The sequence below is a fragment of the Oreochromis niloticus genome, linkage group LG14 (genome assembly GCF_001858045.2).
Source record: "Oreochromis niloticus isolate F11D_XX linkage group LG14, O_niloticus_UMD_NMBU, whole genome shotgun sequence".
Taxonomy (NCBI): domain Eukaryota; kingdom Metazoa; phylum Chordata; class Actinopteri; order Cichliformes; family Cichlidae; genus Oreochromis; species Oreochromis niloticus.
The window spans coordinates 32,981,269-33,002,099 of record NC_031979.2 but is presented as its reverse complement, the minus strand read 5'-3'; the positions used below and the strand labels follow the sequence as shown (position 1 = coordinate 33,002,099).

The 20,831-nt window shown below is 40.5% G+C and overlaps 2 protein-coding genes across 10 annotated transcripts in view; one reads left to right on the top strand and one right to left on the bottom strand.

Moving 5' to 3' along the window:
• The window catches only part of bcl9l (bcl9 like), a 28,265-nt gene extending 10,338 nt beyond the window's left edge, over window positions 1-17,927 (top strand). Inside the window, exons 2-9 of one of the 2 annotated variants that reach the window (XM_005455092.4) lie at window positions 6,379-6,452; window positions 6,547-6,960; window positions 12,215-12,337; window positions 12,753-12,927; window positions 13,011-13,095; window positions 13,605-15,990; window positions 16,109-16,363; window positions 16,612-17,927. In XM_005455092.4, coding sequence (XP_005455149.1) covers window positions 6,633-6,960; window positions 12,215-12,337; window positions 12,753-12,927; window positions 13,011-13,095; window positions 13,605-15,990; window positions 16,109-16,363; window positions 16,612-17,774 — 4,515 coding nt within the window. In that variant the 5' untranslated portion in view covers window positions 6,379-6,452; window positions 6,547-6,632 and the 3' untranslated portion in view covers window positions 17,775-17,927. Of the gene's footprint in view, window positions 1-6,378; window positions 6,453-6,546; window positions 6,961-9,823; window positions 9,938-12,214; window positions 12,338-12,752; window positions 12,928-13,010; window positions 13,096-13,604; window positions 15,991-16,108; window positions 16,364-16,611 lie in introns of those variants that run through there. The other variant, XM_019367731.2, reaches the window with a different exon arrangement.
• Window positions 1-20,831, bottom strand: part of cxcr5 (chemokine (C-X-C motif) receptor 5) — a 63,484-nt gene that overhangs the window by 32,115 nt on the left and 10,538 nt on the right. For 7 of the 8 annotated variants that reach the window (XM_025897826.1, XM_003450207.5, XM_005455090.4 and 4 more), the window contains exon 3: window positions 18,343-19,635. The exons of the other annotated variant lie outside the window; for it this stretch is intronic. In XM_025897826.1, coding sequence (XP_025753611.1) covers window positions 18,553-19,635 — 1,083 coding nt within the window. In that variant the 3' untranslated portion in view covers window positions 18,343-18,552. Of the gene's footprint in view, window positions 1-18,342; window positions 19,636-20,831 lie in introns of those variants that run through there. 8 annotated transcript variants of the gene reach the window in all.

Sequence of the window (20,831 nt, the reverse complement as noted above, 5' to 3'; positions counted from 1 at the left end):
GCAGGACTTCATGGATATCTGTAACTTTAAACAAGAGATGATCATCATTGACATTTACGAAGTAATCCCCCCTGGCTGCTCTCATGTACATTTCCTATGCTGGGGATAAAACATAAGAGCTGTTTATAACATTTTACTCAATCTATTTGCATACACAAGCAACTGCTAAATATTATGAACACATTACTTTGATGCAAATCGGCACTATAAATGACTTCCTCTATTAACCACAGTACGAGGACAGGTTAAACAAAAGCTGAAATTTATAGCTTTTATGGAGGTAGGTTGGTTGGCAGTATTGCAGTATCACAGAGTGCATTAGTTGAAACAACGCTGGGATCTTCAGAGTTTTGGAACGCTGGCATATTTGAAAAGAGGCAGTTCAAATATAGACACACTTCCTGTCAGTCTCCATCAGTCCACTGAGTGAGCATTTCATTTAAATAGCTGCCTAGACAGACTTAGTTGTTGACATTCTTGGATGACTGAACAGAATTGTTTATGAATAGCAGAATTTCTAAGTTGGGTGAATGATTTGGATATTTAGACGCCGAAAGAATTTATTTGATTGTGTGTACCAAATTGTTATTTTCTCTGTAAATGACTGCTGTATTTTATGGAAAGTGTAAAATGAGTACTAATATGCCGTTTTTGTTTTGTTTTTTTATAACATTAGAAAGGAAAGTGTATGTACTTGTGTGTAATCTTGAGTCATTGAGGAGCAACTACCAAGCTGAAACCCCGTGCACGGTCACAGCATTAGCTTTTGCATGTGCTAACTATGAAGTTGGCAGGGCCCTCTAACTATTTATACTGCCATGCAACAGAGTCATTTTTAACATATGTTGCAGCATCTCCCTCAATATAATCAGGGAATCTCTGAGCTGATGCCTGCTTATGCTTAATTTTGCGAACCAATTTTTTTGAACCAAGAAATATTAATTTAGTTCTCTGTATTAATTCTTTCATGAGAGCTTGACTGTTGCATCACAAAAACAGAAACTACATCATGACGATGTGTCTCATTTTATTGTATGCAAACAGTGCGTACTATAAAACCATATATTTTTTTTATTTATTTATTTTTTTTTATTGTCTGTGTGTTTCTCCCTGTCAGTCAGCTCATTAAGAATCGATCCAGAAATTTCTCTTATGTGGACAGGCAACACGTATAAATATAGTTTCGTAAATCTTGATCTGCAAGTGTTATTTTTTCATTTAAGTCATGACTCTTCAAAAGGCTGAGCATTGATGGCTTTCACTGAGTGAAAGTGGTAAATAGAGTTTTAATATGTGTACTATGTTAACTTTATTTGGTCAACTGACTTTTATATAGTTTGTGGATCTATGATTGTAAATCTGTGCTAAATATCTTAAAATTGAATTTTCCAACACTTTTTGCAGTCAGCCAATGAAGTACTCAGGCCTGTAAACCCCCCCATCCCCCCATCCCCACCTCCAACCACCACTTCAAAAGCTGCACAAATTCAAACACACAAATTCAGATATATATGCCTTAGTAAATGACAGCACACTACACTGCTAGCACACAGCACAAATGCAAGGATAAGGTGCATAAGGTGCATTGTGGTGGTTATTTCTGCATTAGTTTCTTATTTTTTGGGGGGCTGTGTAATTGGTCAGTATGGCTGATTTATTAGTTTGGTAATGTGCAATTTATAAAGAAGCACTCCCCGGTTACATAACGAGCTAGAGGCTAGAGTATATTGGTGTATATACATTTCCAGAGTGTGTCAGCATGTTCTTTAGCACACTTAAGACTTGAATCTTAATTGAATGTATAATGAAACTCCATTATCTCTGCTCTTACTCCTTATGGAAAGCTGAGTCTTATCCAATTTCAACTTGGGTGTGAAATTTATCAACATCTTTCATTAAAGGGCCAATATTTTAGAATTTGAGATGCATATGACAACACCATATTTGAAAACACCAGAAATAACTGTAGGAGACCGTATTTGATCAGGAAAGCCACAGTCTGTGTGACCAGATGGAGAGCTATAATCTTGTCAACATGAACAGAAAAGCTAGACAGCTAGATAGAATTTTCAAACCTGACAGAAATTAAATGAATAGGGACCCGAGAGGGAAAGGGATATTACCTTTTGATTTTTACTGTCTTTATTTCATTAATTGCACAGCAGTCAGGTTGATCTGATTTATTGCACTTTTCAAATGTCACCATAATTAAGTACTTTATCATATCTCAAGCTTGACTTTTAAAAAATATTATGCTTGTGTGGTGAGGTCACCATGTAATCAATGCAGATGACACCAATTAAAGTCAGTGTTTGAACTTTGGAGTGTTGGATTATAACCCCATTTCCAAAAATGTAGAAATGCTTTATGAAATGTAAATAATAGAATGCAATGATTCACAATGTCAGAACATTTTTAGACATTATTTCTATTATTATTTATTTATTTGCATAATAGATACTAATTTGGAATTGACTCAAAATCTGGATCAGGACACCAAACGACTAGATAAGTTGAGAAGTGATTAAAAAAAAAAAAAAAAAAAGGTTGAGATCTTTATCATTAAAAGACTCAGAGAACCAAAGCCTGAAAACTAATATTGACAATATTGAATAGCTATGATGTTCAGGTCTTCATGCTGTGCTGTTAATATCACCAGTCACTTTGTGTGAGGTACACCTCAATAGTACAGGGTTGGACCCCTGACCCCTGTATAAAGAAGTTGCTGGAAATATTTCTCTTGAGAATGTTTAGTTTTTTGTGGTCCATATTGATTTGAATACAGTTAACTCATTACCATGTCATTTCATGAAGTCAAGAAGCAAGTTTGAGATTATTTGAGCTTTGTCAAATGGTTTGTATCCTGTTGGAAGCAGGAAGATTGGTACATTGTGGTCATAAAGGGATGGGCATTGTCAGCAACAATACTCAGGTAGGCTATAGAATTTAAACAATGCTCAGCTGGTACTCATCAATCGGTGTTCCAAGAAGATATCCCCCACACCATTACACCACCACTACCAGTCTGAACAAGTTATACATGGCAGAAAGGATTCTTGCTTTCATGTTGTTTACAAATTCTAATCCCACCTTTTGAATGTTACAGTAGAATTCAACACTCGTCCTATTACACAATGTTTTTCCAGTCTTCTATTGACCAGTTTTGGTGAGCCCAAGCTCACATTGCAGTCTCATTTCCTATTCATAGCTGACAGGAGTGGCACCTGGTGTAGTCCTTCCAGATCTGATGCATGTTCCGAGATGCTGTTCTGCATGCCTTGGTTGTAACGAGTGGTTATTTGAGTTACTGTTGCCTTCCTGTTGACTAGAAGCAATCTGGCCCTTCCCCTCTGACCTCTGGTATCAACAAGGCATTTACATTCAGAGAACTGCCTCCCTCTTAATAGTTTCTCTTCTTATGACCCTTCTTTATAAACTCATGCATGCATGTAAATCCCAGTAGATGAGCATTTTCCAAAACAATCAGACCAACCAATTAACTACAGTCAGTATTATTATATGCACAGGAATGTAAAATCATTGTATGCATGCATACACTGAACCCTTAACAATATGTAAAATTGTGAGGCTGTTTTTGCTTCAGTCCAAATTGCTTTCTGAGATTTGCTGAAACATGCACCACGTGTATATGAAAAAAAACAAAACAACCCCCAAAAAAAGGGTCCTGGCAGGTCAAAAACCCCCAAAACAAAACACATAGCAGCCACAAGGGTTACCACTTTGGTAGGAAGCTTTAATTGGTCTTGCGGTAATATAAGACCACATTAATAACATGATTTTCACTTCACCTATGTTGCTTTGTTTTTTTTGTGTGTTTTGGAGAGGAGATGCATGCCAGTCTGCTGCGTAAAACGGAGAACAAACGAGAGACGCAGAGCACAGTAGCAGTACAAAGAGTGCGTACTGCCACTGTGCCCATTTTTGAAGATTCGAGTTGAGCTTTTCCACCATTGCTATGTTTGTTGCAAAAAACCCCAAATGTGATGTATACTAAACATGTATTTTGTAAATCTTGGGATTTAAACTTAATAGACATAAACTTTTAGTCATTGTGACCCCAAATGAGTGACTGAGCCTATAAACTCAGCTGGGAAGTGTTTACAGAGGTCAAGAAAGCAGTTTTCCCTGTAGATGTCCACAGGACCATCTTTTTGCAACCAGTTATCGCCATCTGATGCTCTTCAAATAGACAAGAGGTTTAAGGCGCTTCAGCATTGGCTTCATTTTTCCAACCATGAAGCTACATCCATGTTTTATACGGTCTATGATACATACTCAATCTGAGCTGAAATGAAATGAGTACGGATGTACAACTTGAGGTTTTTCCATGTTGTTAAACTGCTCATCTGCTGCTTGTATTTTATAGAGTTTCTTTCACTAACTTTGACACGTTAGCCCCACCCCACAACCTAACAAGGTTGGTTTCTTAGCTTTTTTTATGGCTGTTCACTGTAGTTTCTATGTGAAAGTGCTCAGCCTTTCTTGACAGCTTAATAGTTAATAATCTGACTTTGACCATACAGTATCAAGAGCAACAGATGGACATGTTAATAAGGTTAAAAACTTGATAGCATCTGTGCCACATATGCTATCAAGAAATAATCTGTAATAGTGATGTGAACTTGTTATTTTAGAATTTAAAGGCTTCAAATGGACAACTTTTCTGTTTTCTTTTTACATCATATTTTTATTTTGTTTGTTTTTGATTGTGTTCTCCTGTTGGTAATACATTGAAAAACTTTGAAGCCTCAATCAATTTATTATAGCGTAACCATGTAACAGAATGTAAACTCAATTCTCTCCATTCAGTCTGAGACAGGCTTCATTTTCAAGCAGCCACTCACAAGCAACATTACAGTAGACATCCATATATGTTGCAAGAAGTGGCGGATAATGGCAGCATGAGGCTGAACTGTTTACAGTGTTCAAGTGAGACACAAGATTTACTTCAGTGACTCTTCAATTCTTCCACTTTTTCCAGTTTAAGCTGCACCCTTATTGCCTTGATTCCCCTCAACATGCCAGCAGTAGCATAAATGACAGAGTTGGCTTGATAACCACTAGACGGGTATTCATTTTAGCTGGCTCTTTCTTTTCATAAGTGTCCACTTGAAGGTCAGCCTGTCACCATATGATTAGTCTGCCTCCCCTTTGTGTTGCACAAAGCAGTGAGTCATACTTTGTCAACAGTTGCAACGTCTGACTGTCCCTGTTTGAGTTAATGAATGATGAAATCCTCAGCCAGTGAACAAGGCACCCTCCTGTGCTGACTTGAGCCAGTGTTGGTTAATGACTAATGGGAGCATTGTGTTTACCATTACCTGTGAAGGTGAGTGAGTGCTACAGATGGTTCTTTTGGAGCGGAACAGCTGACCTGATTGACTAGGATTGTGTCATCAGTCAGAAGTGTTTACACGGGATCTGCCTGATGTCAGCCAAAGATCTGGCCTAGATGTTTGTTTTAAACAGAGTTTGATAACTTTTTTTTTTTTTACTTTTTTTTTTTTTGGACCAGCTAATGTTGAAACCTGCAAATATTGAAGAACTAATGCTTTTATGGTATCTTTTATGGGATGAGCTCAGTCTGCTTGTTTAGAGCTAGTTTTTAGAATGCATAAAATATTTTTCACCAAAAACAGCTCACCGCAGTAGCAAATATTAAAAACAGAAACTTGAGGTTATGGACATAGGCAAAAGGGTGCCAGCTTGCAGCAGCAGATTTGATTTGAAGTCCTCCATTACTAATATTTAGCTTCATTCTTGCTTGGGGAAAGGCTGTTGTTATACCTTAACCTTTTCTGTAAAGAAAATAATTGAAAGTCTAGGATTAGGGCCTCATTACCTGGGATCTTTGGTCACTCTAAATTACATTAAAGCAAAGGTAGATAGTACTGATGATGTCTTGAGATTTGGTTGGGCGTCTAAATAGTCCAAAAATAAAATCTGTTAGTATCGAGTAGTTATTTTATCTGTTTTGTGCTTCAAGTGTGAAACAGGAATGAGTGTGTCTAAGTGAGGGAAACAGGGTTTTTGCTAAACAGCATTGTATGTGGTGGAGTTTTTGCGGTTTGCAAAGTGTTTGGTGGAGGGCGGGACCTTAAGCACTGCTACTGAGCTACTTCTGAGTTTCGGGTCCCTCCCCCAGCTCAAACTCAGTTTTGCACTCTTTGCCTTAAAGAGACAGTTACCTCAGTGTGTTTTTGGCCTTGCTCTGTTATCAGTCTTTGGCTTTTTCTCTCTCTTCTGTCTCCTGACGTTGACTTTGACCCACAGGTTGAGGACACATAACTAACAGTGTTAGCTGTAAAGGTCGCCCTCTGCCTCTGCTGATGATATTCCTCTGTTACTGTCCCCTAGGTCTATGTGTGGTCAGTGAAGCATCCTGAAAACCAGCATGGCGATGTGTCAGCTGAGTGTCTAGGTGAGATGAGGTGAGTGAACACGGCTTAAGTTTGGTTTAAAGACCTAACCCAGAACCAGCCTCTGAAATACTGATCACTATGATTTTTTTCTTTTCTCCATCAGTGTCGCCTGTAAGCAATGTGACTCCACTGACTAACAGCCCAGCAGTTCTCCTTACCAGACCTTCACCTCAATCACCAGCCTTTCAAATGCACCCAGACAATAAACTGGCCAGTCATGGCAAGCAGGTCACCGGTGACAGCCGATCCCAAATACCCAGCGTAAATCAGCAGGCGCAGCAGCAGCAGCCAGGATCTGCTACCCACCTGGGTTCAAAGGGCATTGGTTCTGGCAACCATGGAGTCAAAACCAGCCAGTTGTCCCTGAGCAACCCTGGGCTCAAAGTTGGCAGCCAATCAGTGAGTGGCACTGGAGGGATGCTGAAAACCAAAACCAAGCGGGATCGAAGCGTCTCCATTGACTCTGGTGAATTAAGAAATGCTGTTCCTCCAGTCCTGGAGACAGATGCCAAAGGGGGTAAGACATGTATCAATATATAGAGGGTGCTCTTTAGTGAGTGCTGTTTTCTTCTAATTATGCATAAGTTCATTTCCTTTACGTCCCTATCAGCCAGATCTTTACCCGAAATACCAGATTACGTGCATTCACCTCCTCCACAGCAGGAAGTGAATACAAGGACTCCGAGGACAGAAGAACTTGTTTTCTCTCATGCTGAAATGCCCTGACCTTTCACTGAAGCATCAGAATTTCCCCCTGGCTTTTGATTGTTTTCGCCATGCCTTCACAGCAGTGACGTGTCTCAGATGAAAAAACATCTGGGGTTTCTGTAGTGCTCTGAGAGCAAGAAAGCTCATGTGGTTGTGACAACTTAGTAATAGTAGAGAGGATACTATTAAAACAGGAGGTGATGAGTGTAAATATTTTTGTTCATGTGGTTCAGTACAAAGTGCTTGATTTGCATTTGTTTGCTAGTGCTATTTTAAGAGTTCATCATGTGTTTTGTGAAACTCATCTGGGCTTCCTGTGCATTACTCGAACCTTACACATGCACACATACACAAACACCACACACACATGCACAGAACCAAAATTGTCTTATCAAAGTTAATGATTTGCATTATGGGAACTTGCTTTTTGACCCCAAAAAGGGTGGGGAGTCCCCACAGTATGAATATGCAAACACAATAATGTATCAATACATTAATAATTAACACAAACACACATAAAAACACTCAGGGATGAAGTGTGGTTCCAGTACACAGAACAGCAGAGGCTAAGAGGAAATAATGAAAGATTGGGTGGATTCATTCAGACCCACAGTATTGATCCATAGCACTACTGCAATATTATGCTTTGACAATTTGACAGTTCATCAAGTGATGTTTTTTTTATAAGACGCAAGTTTCCTAACCATAGTAGCTGTATTTTGATTACTTTGATAGCTACTTTGGTGAGTGGCCACTTCACATGGGATATGCCATAAGAATTATTAAGATGCAACTATGTGGGACAGATTAGTTTTAAGAGGTGAGCACAGTGTAATTAGATGCTAGATCTTGTTTCAGTTTTGGGTATAACTTTAACCAATTTCTGATGCTTTCTGATGTGGAAGCAGCAAAGTAGCCACAGCTCCTGCTGTAAAAACTCAATAAAGTCACAGATTCTGTCATTGCTGTAAAGACTTAAGTGTGAAGTTAGACATTTGTAACACTTTTTTTTCTTAAAGGAGTAGTTTAGATGCTTTCTAGAGATTAGCTCGGCTGGTGTTAGACTGTGAAATTAGAAGCGTGAGCCTCAAGGCGAACGATACACTCATGTTGATACTTTTTAGAGCATTCTCTCAAACTGTGATGTTTATTGTTGAGCAACTTAAGATGCATAATACACACATGATCATAATCTTGTGCGAGTCTTCCAGTTAATTCAGTGGCATGGGTTTAGACTTGCACCATTCTGAAAGTGGTACATGAAGATTGTGGAAAATTGCAGTTGTGATTCTTAAAGAAAAGTGGCCGACCGAATGGTGATGAAACTGACTCTTGTGTGCTATCAGGTTATCAGAGAGGAGTCCATGTCTGCACAGGGACTTTAGTAAGGTATTGTGCCAATGTGTGCCACTAGAGCGGCTTAAGTCGGCTTCAGCATTGATTCTTTGCAATTCTGCTGTAGGAGTAAAACAGTGCTTTTCCAAAAGATGTTTCTCCACTGTTCTGTTGATGGTGGTGAACAGAACTAACACTAACATTTAAGTTTTTCCCTTTAATTTGTCATCATTTATGCATTCACACACACACACACACACACACACACACACACACACACACACACACACACACACACACACACACATTAAGATTCATTTGGTTATCCTACATGTGTTATATTAGCCAGACCTTGAAATATGCAGTGAAAAACTGCCTCACTAACTGTTTTTCTTAGATAAACCTGTAACTACTACTTTGAAAAAAGGTAGCAGTCCTCCCTCTGCTGTTGGGTTGTCTGTACTGTCATTGCAATTTCCTTTTTCACTTTAACTTTATAGGGTTGAGTTTGGGTAACCACAGACCTATGCTTATTTGGAAGTAGTTTGCTCTGAAGTCAAAAAGATGATCAATGAATTGTCATAGGGCTTATCTGGAAGCATGTGTAATTGTGTTTTTTGGCTCATATGTTTTTTACAAGCAACACGTAATAGTATGAAAAATGTTTGCCCCCTTCCTGATTTCCTATTTTTGTTTTGTATGTTTATCACACTTAAATGTTTCAGATCATCAAACAAATTTAAATATTAGACAAAGATAACACAAGTAAACACAAAATGTGGTTTCTGAATTAAAATGTTTATTATTAAGGGGGACAAATCCAAACCTACATGGTCCTGTGTGAAAAAGTGATTGCCCCTTAACCTTATAACTGGTTGGGCCACCTTTAGCAGCAACAACTCCACTCAAATGTTTGTGATAACTGGCAGTGAGTCTTTTACCGTGTTGTGGAGGAATTTTTGCAGAATTGTTGTAATTCAGCCACATCGGTGGGTTTCTGCATGAACCACCTTTTTAATGTCATGCTACAGCATCTCAATCAGATTCAGGCCAGGACTTTGACTAGACTACTCAAAAGTGTATTTTTTGTTTTTCTTAAGCCGTTAAGACAGTGGTGGGGGAACTCCAGGCCACAAGGGCCGGTGTCCTGCAGGTTTTAGATGTGTTCTTGATCCAACACAGCTGATTTAAATGGCTAAATGACCTCCTCAACATGTCTTGAAGTTCTCCAGAGGCCTGCTAATGAACTAATCATCTGATTCAGGTGTGTTGACCCAGGGTGAGATCTAGAACCGGCCACCGGCCCTTGAGGCCTGGAGTTCCTCACCCCTGCATTAAGAGGTGGACATGCTGGTGTGTTTTGAATCATTGTCCTGCTGCAGAACCCAAGTGTGCTTCAGCTTGAGGTCATAAACAGATGGCTGGACATTCTCCTTCAAGATGTTTTGTTGGTATGGTGTTCCTTTTCTGAAATGCTGTGTTAATTTTACACCAGATGTAATGGGACTCAAACCTTCATCGCTCCACAGAATATTTTCAGAAGTCACGGGGATCATGCAGATGTGAGATGAGCCTTGTGTTCTTTTTGGTCTGTAGAGGTTTTCTTCTTGAACTCTCCCATGGATGCCATTTCTGCCTAGTCTCTTTCTTACTGTTGAATCATGAACGCTGATATTAACAGAGACATGTTCTGGGTTCTTTTGTGACCTCTTGGGTGAGTTGTCGATGTGCTTTTGTAATAATGTTGGTAGGCCGGACACTCCTGGGAAAGTTCACCACTGTTCCAAGTTTTCTCCCTTTGTGTATAATGGCTGGAGTCCCAAAGCCTTAGAAATGGCTTTGTAACCCTTTCCTGATGGATAGATGTCAGTTACTTTGTTTATCACGTGTTTCTTTAGATAGTGACATGATGTGCTGCTTTTTGAGATCTTTTAGCGTACTTTATTTTGTCAGACAGGTTCTATTTATGTGATTTCCTGATTCAATAAGTGTGCCTGTAATCAGGCCTGAATGTGTTTAGTGAAACGGAACTGAACTTTCCAAAAAATGTAGATAATCACAGTTAATTCAAGATTTAACAAGAGCAGTAGTTACTTTTTGAAAGAGAACCAGGTAGGTTTGGATGACTTTTCTCCCTTAATCAATGAAATCATCATTTAAAAACCGCATTCTATATTTACTCTGGTTATCTTCATCTAATATTAAAATGTGTTTGATGATCTGAAACATAAGTGTGACACATATGCAAAATGCTAGGAAATCAGGAGGGGGGCAAACGCTTTTTCAAACCACTGTAGATGAGATGAATAAAGTTGGCACACAGTTACATAAAAAGCATGATGTACATACAGCCAAAATGCCAGTGAAATGTTTACCTGCAAGTTATTTTGATAAGCCAACTCTGTAATATTTTTTTTTATTGGTTTATTTTTTATATAAAGTCTTTGGCGCAGAATCCGGTGCCACTAATTCAGATGTGCATTGTGAAAGTATCAGTCAAAGCAAAGCAGGGAATTCTAAAGATGCTCCCAGGCCAAAAGGGATATAATCCAGTGTATTTTCAGTATCTTGTGTTCTTGTTCCAGATGGACATGCCTGGAATACCTTGTGAGGTGTTCGGGTGCTGTTCCTATCAGATCCCAGAACCACCACATAGTTCAGTATTTACAACATTTTAAACTTTGCACAAGCAAAAAGACTTCATATGCTTCTTATGATATTTTTCCACCTTAGAGAATGAATGAGAATGAACAGGTATGTGCAGCTTCTGGCAAGAGCAGCTGAAGCATTTCTGCAGAAGTGATTTAACCTTCTGGAGTTAACAATCGTGCCGGCGCAAATCACATGACTGATTTAAGATGGCATAGCAGCAATACGCAGCCATTTCAACTTGCATGGAAAGCTCAGACTTCAACCTATATACCAGTTGTTTTTTTTTTCAATCCTAACAGTCCATTTATGTGGATTTTATTAACAGTTTGATGTATATAAGGCCTACACCACAAAAATGAATTGAAGCCACCAAAATAATCGTGCTTATGTTTATGTTGTGGATACATTTTAATGTAAATAATATACAAGAGTTTGAGATGGTTTAACAGCGTCATTATCACATCTTAAAATATGTATAATGATGGACACAAAACCAAAAATAATCTACATCACATTTAGTGCTATATTTTAAATCTCAAAGGATATTTGGGTTTCGGGTATTTGTTTTCGTTTAATATTGCAAAACAACATTTGCTAGCAATGGTTGGTGCTGCTCTCCCAAAGGATTAGAGTTAGGGTTGGCACATATGGTTACATTAACCTCAGAGGATTAAACATGGTCAAATTAATTCATGATTCACTTTATAATTTTTCCAGTTTTTACTAAAACGTACCTCACAGATGCATACCATAGCTCTAGTTAAAAATAATCCCTAATTAACATGTTCTACATTTTACTCACAACTTCATGGTGTAGCCAGTTTACCATTCTCTGACCATATTATGATTTTTAAAGTGAGTCTGCCATTAGAGATGCTGTTCTGAGCTCTAAGTTGGAGTCCTGTGAACTTCCAGCAGGTAAAGCACATTGCATGTGAACAGACCAAGTTAGTTAGTTAATTAACTTGTGATTCTGGAAAATACATTTGTGGGTTTAGACCGTTAGTTGTAACAGTAAAGAGGAAATTGTATAACAGATGCATGAATGTGGATGTGTCTGTCTGTCTATCCTCTAGAGGGTGTTATGCGCAGCAAGCGGCGCTGTGTTCTGGAAAAGAAACAGCCGTACAGTGGAGATGAATGGTGCTCTGGACCTGACACAGAGGAAGATGAAGACAAGCCACACACTACAGCCCACCGTGAGTGTGAATACCTCAACACAGTGGTGAAACACACTGTCATTTGCTTTTGTCTAAATATGGAAATAGTGTTACTGTGACCACAACAGTGGACCCCCCGCCCCCATCCAGCACGTCTGTTTTATTTTCTCTGAGGTTCAACTGATAAATTATCTTTTGCTGTTGGAGTTCCTGCACGCACAAAACACTGTGAAATAGAGATGTCTGCTTAGAATGCCACACTATCCCCTCCACTGATTGGACTATATGTGTTTTAGTGCCCTCTGGTGGTGATTTCTAGTAGCCACATGGATTTGCTGGTATTTAAATAAAAATCCAAGCTATTTTAGAGAAAATAAACCACTGTGTGTGTGTTTTTGTTTTTTGTTTGTTTTTTAATTATTTATGTATTTGATTTTTTTATGTTTTTTCTAAGGGGAGCGAGGGCTGGCTGGTCCTATCCAGGGACGCGCTGATCGCTTGACTTCGGGATCCATGCCCGAATCTGGAGGTCCAGCAATGGGATGTGGGGTGGGACCAGGGCTAAAAGCAGATCCCCCTCAGGCTTCACAGCAAGTGGTCTATGTTTTCACAACCAGCCTTGCCAACAGGTGAGAAATATTTGCAGGTCAATGATTCAAATGGAGATTAAGATTATCAGCTTCTAACAGTGGCCATTTTATTTTTTTGACAGTGCTGCAGAGGCAGTAATGAAAGGGCAGGCTGATTCCATCCTTCTGTTTCACCAGCAAAACGTTACACATTCAAAGTTGGAGCAGGTCAGTCATCTCTTTTTCTTTTTTTTTCTGCTAAACTGATTAAACCACATGGGAGTAAAAGTGTTTTCCACATTAAAGACCACAGGTGCAAACTATGTGGGAAGGGTAATTTGTTTAGTTATTTTAATCTCGGATGCCTCTCTGTTCCTGTTTCTGTCTGTCACTTCTTAGGACTGCTTTAAAAAAATACTTAGAAGGGTATGTAGTGCTATTAATTGTCTGGCACCGACAAACAGAAAACTGCAGGTGCAGCGATGAATACTAGTAGTGTGTCTATCTCTAGAAGACAGACACACCTAGTAGTAGTTGCCCATTTCATACATGAAGGCCAGATAATGTAGGCTATACGAGCAGGAGACAGCCACATCAAAGTGACAAAGTTCACATATAGAAAATAATTTAGCCTGATGATCACACTACTAATGAAAATATATGAAAAGCAATTGCGACTGCAGGAATAGCATTTTAAAAGTTCAGCCTTGTGTTCTTTGTCCTTTTCTCTGCCACAGGGCCACCCATCAGGGAAGCTTTCTAATTTATCTGAGAAGCTAAATACCAGTAGCTCACCACCTACAGGCACCCCCAAATCCCAAAGTGGAACTCCACGGCCAGCCTCTGCAGGTATTGGGGGTCCGATGCATACTGCAGGGACACCATCATCAGCAGGACACTCTGATAACGAATCCCCTCAGACCAGACCTGGCGGAGCTTCCAGCAATAACAGCATTGTCACTCATAGGTCAGAGGGAGGAAGCGTGGTAGCACTTGCTGGCGCAGACCCAGGAACTGGAAATGGGAAAGGTACAGGGGGTATGCCTCTTCCTGTTTCTAGTGTCTCTCCCTCGGGAAGTCCTTCCATCCTAGCTACGCACCTACAGAGTGATACAGTACAGAGGGGTGGCCAAGGAAACACAGATGGTCTTTCCAAAGAGCAACTGGAACACAGGGAGCGCTCTCTGCAGACGTTGAGAGACATAGAGAGGCTGCTTTTGCGCAGTGGATCAGGTGGAGGCTCTGGAGACCCTGCAAGCTCTAACAACAATGCTCTTAATAACTCATCCAATCCAAATAATAATAATACTGATAGGGGTGGCATTCTCGAGGAAGGTAACAGCGGTACTAATAACTCTGGAAATTGTGGTAGTGGTAATATGTTATCATCAGCCTTGGTTCCAATGGGCGATATGAAGAAATATGAAGAACCCCTGCAGTCAATAATTTCTCATACACAATCCATTGGTGGACCTGCCCTTGACAGCCCTCAAATGGACTCTCATCATAACTTGCCACAACCTCCACATCACCATCTGTCTTCACCTGGGGATGACATGGGTCCTTTACTTGGACAAGAAGGACTGACCCAAGAGCAAATGGCCTGGAGGAAACTTCAAGAAGAATTCTACCAGGAGAAGAGGCGACAACAGGAAATGCACCCTTCTGCACATCCCCAAAACTTTAGAATCATGAGTGACATGGGCATGCCTATGATGATGAGAGGACCCCCTCCTCCATACCACAGCAAGCCTGGAGATCAACAATGGGGTCCTGCCAATATGATGGGAGGTGGAATGGGTGGAAATGGACGAATGATAGAAATGCAAGAGGGACCCCGTGGCCCAAGGTTTCTTGGACCGAGAGGGCCGCCTGGAGGGGGCTTCCCTGGTAGTCCAGGAGGAGTTTTATCAATGGAAGGTCTAGGACCCCACAGGCCCTCACGCCCAGGCATGATTTGGCTAGATGATATGCCCAATAATATAAGTGGTGGAAGTCCCTTCCATGGATGCTACCCTGGCGGGCCGCCACAACACTTGCAAGGTGACTCGGAGCATCTGCTAACACGCGAGGAGCTGTTTCGCATCATGGACAAACGGCACATGCAAGGTGCTTCCAGGTTTGAACTTGATAGATTGGCTAAACCGCAACAGCATGGCAACATGGGCTCAAGAATTATGGATAATCTTGGGGGCCCAGATCTTCCCAATTTAGGAATGGGCCGTGGTCAACCCTCCGGTCGAGGTGATCCCATGGACTTTCCTGGTTCACGTGATATTATGGGCTCTCCTGGAGGGGGTCCTCCGATGAGAGAGTTAGTAGACTCTCCTCTGGGGAGCCACATGGCAATGAACATGAACCCACAAATTCATGTTCAGCAGCAACAGCAGATGATGTCTCAGAAGCTCAGAGGAGGCCATGGAGGAGGGCCTCTAGTGGAGATGTTTGGCACTGGAGAGATTTCACGAATTAGGGCTTCTCAAAATGGAAGAGGAGGAAATAAAGGAATGATCCCTGGACCTGAAGGCCCTTATCAGTTTCCAAACCAAGGTCCTTTTTCTGGAGGTCAGATGGAAGGACCGTATCTTCAACAAAGTGGCCCAGAGATGTTTGGGCCTGATCATCAAGGACCTAATCAAATGGGAAGTACATCACGTCTTAGTCATATGCCGATGGGCGGAGGCCTTAGGGGTGCAGACCTTGGTTCTAGGCAAACCTCTGACCTGTCAGTAAATGTTAACCCTCTGACATCTCCTTCAGTGCCTCCTCCTCATCAACTAAAGTCTCCATCCCTCAATCAAGAGCCATCTCCTCTTATACCTTCCCCCTCTGCTCCAGGGCTGAAGTCACCATCACAGGTTTCTTCTGTTGGGCATCATCCCCCTCTTCCACCTGCATCTGGTGCTGGGACTCCTTCGTCTTCTTCCATGAAGTCTCCCCAAGTAATGGGATCTTCCAGCCTTGGGATGCACTCTCCGTCTGCCTCTCCTGCACGACTGAAGTCCCCCGCCTTGGCTTCAAGCTCTCCAGGGTGGACGTCTCCTAAACCACCACTTCCGAGTCCGGGTGGTCCAGCCAGTGGAAAGATGGTGGGCAATGGAGGATGTGGGTCCACTGAAACAGGTAGACTCCAATCCACGCTCAAAACAAACCTCAGAGATGCCAAATTGGCTTCTCTGAGGTTTATGATATTCCTTGTCTTGCTGTCAGATTACTGAATTTTTCATTGTTCTTTTTGCAGGCCAATCACTTCCCCCTAGGAGTTCAAGCTCTACCCCTATTTCCCAGCCAGGCTCAATGAATCCTAGTATGCCATTTACGTCCTCTCCCGATGTCCCAACATCTCAGAATCCATTATCTCTTATCATGTCTCAAATGTCCAAGTACGCAATTCCCAGTTCAACTCCTCTCTACCATGATGCAATCAAAACAATTGCTACTTCTGATGATGAGATGCTACCAGATCGTCCTCTTCTATCTGGTGTCAGCATCGGAGGTATGGAATATATCATTAAATACCTTCTACAGTTGAACAGTACACTAAGGTTTTGCTTAAATTGTGCTGATGTAAGGTAATTTGTCTATGCCATTACAGGAAAAACATAAAAAAGGCATAAGTATTGTCAGCTTAATTATTCATGTTATAGTAGTGCGTTTTTTGAATAAAATAATGCTCCAGTTAATACTTTTTAATTTTAATGAGTTAAGAAAACTTTTTTTTTTTTTTTTTTTTTATATCACCAGGAAATATGGGTAATCCCCAGACGTCACAGATTGGTCCTCACAGTGACCCCCAAAGCCCGATGGGTATTGTAAACCAAGGTCAGCAGCACCTGTCCCATGATTCCTCAGCACCTGTCCTTTCTTCCCCAAACCAAATGGGCATGCCTGCCATGAATTCTGCCATGATGGGAGGAGGAGCACCTGAGGGAATGGGGCCCTGCAATGTGTCGCCTATACCCCAGACAACAGGGTTTCCCCGCATGCAGCCACCACCACATGGGCCCATGCACTCACCTATTGGAGGCATGTCACAGAATTTCGCTCAGTCTAATGAAGATATTCTACCACATCAGCAGTTACATCTTCTTAGCAAAGGTCATCCTCACCAACGCCCCCCTCACCCACCAGACTCTTTTCCCTCACTTCCCATAGGTGAAGGACCTGATCTAAGTGAAGTCATACGCCCCACTCACACAGGGATTCCTGAGTTTGATCTCTCCCGCATCATTCCTTCCGATAAGCCGAGTAGCACTCTTCAGTATTTCCCTAAGAGTGAGCCACATCAGAATCCACATCAAGGGATGCCATCCCAGCAGCCACAGCAGCTCCTTAAACAGCTGTCTTCTTCTGGGCCTCCGCATAGCAGTGGCCCTTCGTCTAACCCCCACTTGGCAAGCCTACAGAATATGATGGCTGAACAGCAGCTACCACCTCACCCCTCACATGGTGGAATACGCCAGAGCATGGGCATTCCTCAGGTGGTCTCCAGGGGTATGGTTTCTACTGGGGGCATGGGCCCCATGTGTCCCCCTGGTCATATGATGGGAAGGACAGGGCTGATGCCCCAACAGCAACTCCAGCAACAACAAGCCATGATGGCCAACAGCCTTCTCCACCATCCCTCCAATGCATATGGACCTGGCATGATGCCTTCTCAGCAGCACCAACAAAATCTGATGGCACAGCAGAATATTATGATGATGCAGGCTAAGCAGCGAAGCATGTCAATTGCAGGGGAACCCTTTGGACCCCAGGGCCCGCTAATGTCCCCTCAGGGTCCCATGATGGCCCCACCTCATCCACAGTCTGGTATGATGGGCCCACAGTCTCTCAGACAGCGGGGAATGTCTCTGGACAGTTCCATTGGCTATGGTCCCGGAGGTATGACCAATATGCCATTCTGATCCAGCTCGATAAAAAGTTCTTTAAAAAAAAAAATGTGTTCACTGGGTTACCCTCCCATTGTGTCCAGAATTTTTCATTGTTATTCTTTTAGTGGTTTTGAAAAGGAGGAATTAAAAAAAAAAAAAAAAAAAAAAAAAGAGAGAGAAAAAGGATTACAACTGATTAAAAATGAAATCACTGTAACACTGTTCAATAACAAGTTTGAAGCCATTTTATAAAAACTGTAAAATGTGTATATTTCAGAAATGTGTGTATTTGTTGTGGGAACAGCGCAGCAGTCAGGAGAGGAGTGCCTCAAATTTCTATTTGTTTTAATATCATTGATTTATTTTCTCCAACTACCAAACTGTTGTGCAAAGGAATTATATATATATATATATATATATATAATAATATATATACTTGCTGTATATAAGATGCAATTTGTGATTGTTTGCAGTTGTTCTGTATAACTGTGTTTTAATAGGAGTTTAAAAAAGAATAATAAGGATCTCTAACATGGTTTTGTTCTGGTTCTTGTGTTGTCAATTCTTGTAATTTGATAACACTCACAAGGGAACACGGGTGTTGTATAATATATAAAATAAAATCTTTATTGGATTAGCAGTAGCTACAAAACAACACAAGGCTATTTTTTGGCCAGCTTTACAACTTTTTTTGAGTGGAAAATAAAAAAACAAAACAAAATACACTAAAAGTAGCAATGAGTATTGTATTATAAGATGACTATACAGAGGGGCATTTTCAGGGCATGTACACATGGACTAGAGGACTTTATTACATGAGCACTGTGCTGTTGGTGGTTGCTCCATCAGAAATTGATACCCGACTGTGGCCATGGACTCTGAGGAAAGGCAGGCAGATACGTCTGCAGCCCAGTTTACAAAGCAGATGTATCATCTCATTGCGAAATCGCACTCCAACAAATGCATACAAGAAAGGGTTCAGGCAACAGTGTGAGATACCCAGGCTCTTTGTCACTTCAAGCACTTGCAGCATTATTTCTCTTGATTGACAGTCGTCGTCCACGATCACACTCTGTTGTCGCAGTGTATATATGATCAAGCTGACGTTATATGGCAGCCAACAGAAGCAAAACACAAGTGTGACAAGCAAAGATATTCGAATGGCTCCTTTTTTTGCTTCACTTTTCTGGCTGTTGCACAGAGTAATTACTAGTGCTGTGTAGCAGTAGCTCATGATAACCAGAGATAAGAAAAAACACAAATGATGAAAGACACTGTTGGCCAAAACCCAGTTGCTTGCGTGTGTACTATAACTGTAGTGGTAACAGACCAGGAAAGGTCCGTCTGTCGAATTTTTCTGTATCACTGAGGCAAATACGGCATTCGGTAATGCCAAACACAAACAGATGAGCCACATAATCATACAAGTTAGGTGCACTGTTCTTGGAAGGCGACTTTGCATACTGGGAATTGCATGAACAATTGCCAAATACCGATCAAATCCAATGCAAGCTAAAAGGACGCTGCCACAAAGGAGGTTCAGATTCTTCAAGAACTCATTCAGTTTGCACATAAAATTTCCAAAAATCCAGCCGGTGGCGCTGTCGGCCACATCGAAGGGAATTGTAAACAAAAGCATGAGATCAGCCAGGGCAAGATGCAGTAGATAGATCTCTGTGATGCGGAGCTGGCGCCATCGTGTCACCAGGACTGTTATCATCAGGCCATTCCCTGCCACACCCAGGAGAAAGATCACAGTGTACAGCACAGGCAGGAACTGGCCATAAAAACTCTGCAGGACCACTTCATTTTCACACTGGTAGTCATCGGTGAAGTTGTAGTACTCGGTGTAGTTGTAGTCATAGGTCAAGTTATCGAGTTCCTCAGGTGACCGCTTGAAAATACAAGAGAGGATTACTTTTAATCATCAAATGTCAAATGAAGATTCCCAGTTGTATGTAGTATATGTGATAGTGATCAGACTAATAGTTTTGTTTCACGATGAAGCGAAATAAGACTCATTACAGGATTGTGAACAGACTCATTTATGTAATGATCAAATACTTCTTTTTTTCCACTGCAGTTTTCTCAGTCTAATGTTTAGGCAGGAAACACTGAATAGACCAGATTGTTTTCACTTCCCTCTCATGATGACTCAGAAGGCATTTCAAGCTAAATGTGACAAATGTGATTCAACCGTAGCTAATCATATTTAAAAAAAAAAAAAAAAAAAAAAAAAAATAGTAGCTGGTACAAACACAACTTAAATAACTAGCTGAAAGTCTTGTAGAATGTGCCGTTTCTCAGTGGTTAATCAAATGTTATTAAATATGGAAAGAAGTCTGGGGGAAATATATCTTCAGAAATATCATGAGAAATGCAAAATATGTGTAATAATCATAACACCGTTACACCAAAAGCAGCATCCTATTCAAATGTAATGTTAACTGTACTGCTGGACTGAAAAAAAAAGTCCCGTATAAATATTTTTATGATATATTACAGATATGATTCTTCCTTTTGATGAAATGTCAGATTTTCATAAAGAAAACTTCTCTATTGTAATAATTACACGTCTATTTTCTATTGCGAGTAACGTAGACTAATAAAAGGATTGTGACTGTATTAAGAAATAACATAACAAACATACAGGTTTTATTTTAACTTCAATTTCCTTTTTCCTCCAAATCTGTATGTCATCAAATGTGTATTAATAGAAAATTACATCATTCATTCTTTTTCCATACAGGAAGTATCACAGTATAATTCTGTCTTTATTGTTTAACTGGTCAGTATACATATATTATATAATATATTTATATAATATATATACATATATTATATAAATATAATATATGTATATATATTATATAAATATATATTTCTGCACCCAGTTTAAGTAAATCACATCTGTGAGGTCAAATGGTTGAATTACATCTCTGAACGTTTTAAGAATGTAAAACTCCCAGCTGAGCCTTAGTCAGCAGCTACATGTTGCTCATTACATTTAAAATCTCTTGTTTTAAACTAAAACCCGAGTTTAAAACTGAGGCTGAGGCTTGGAAAATGAAGGTACAGCATTATGTTAAT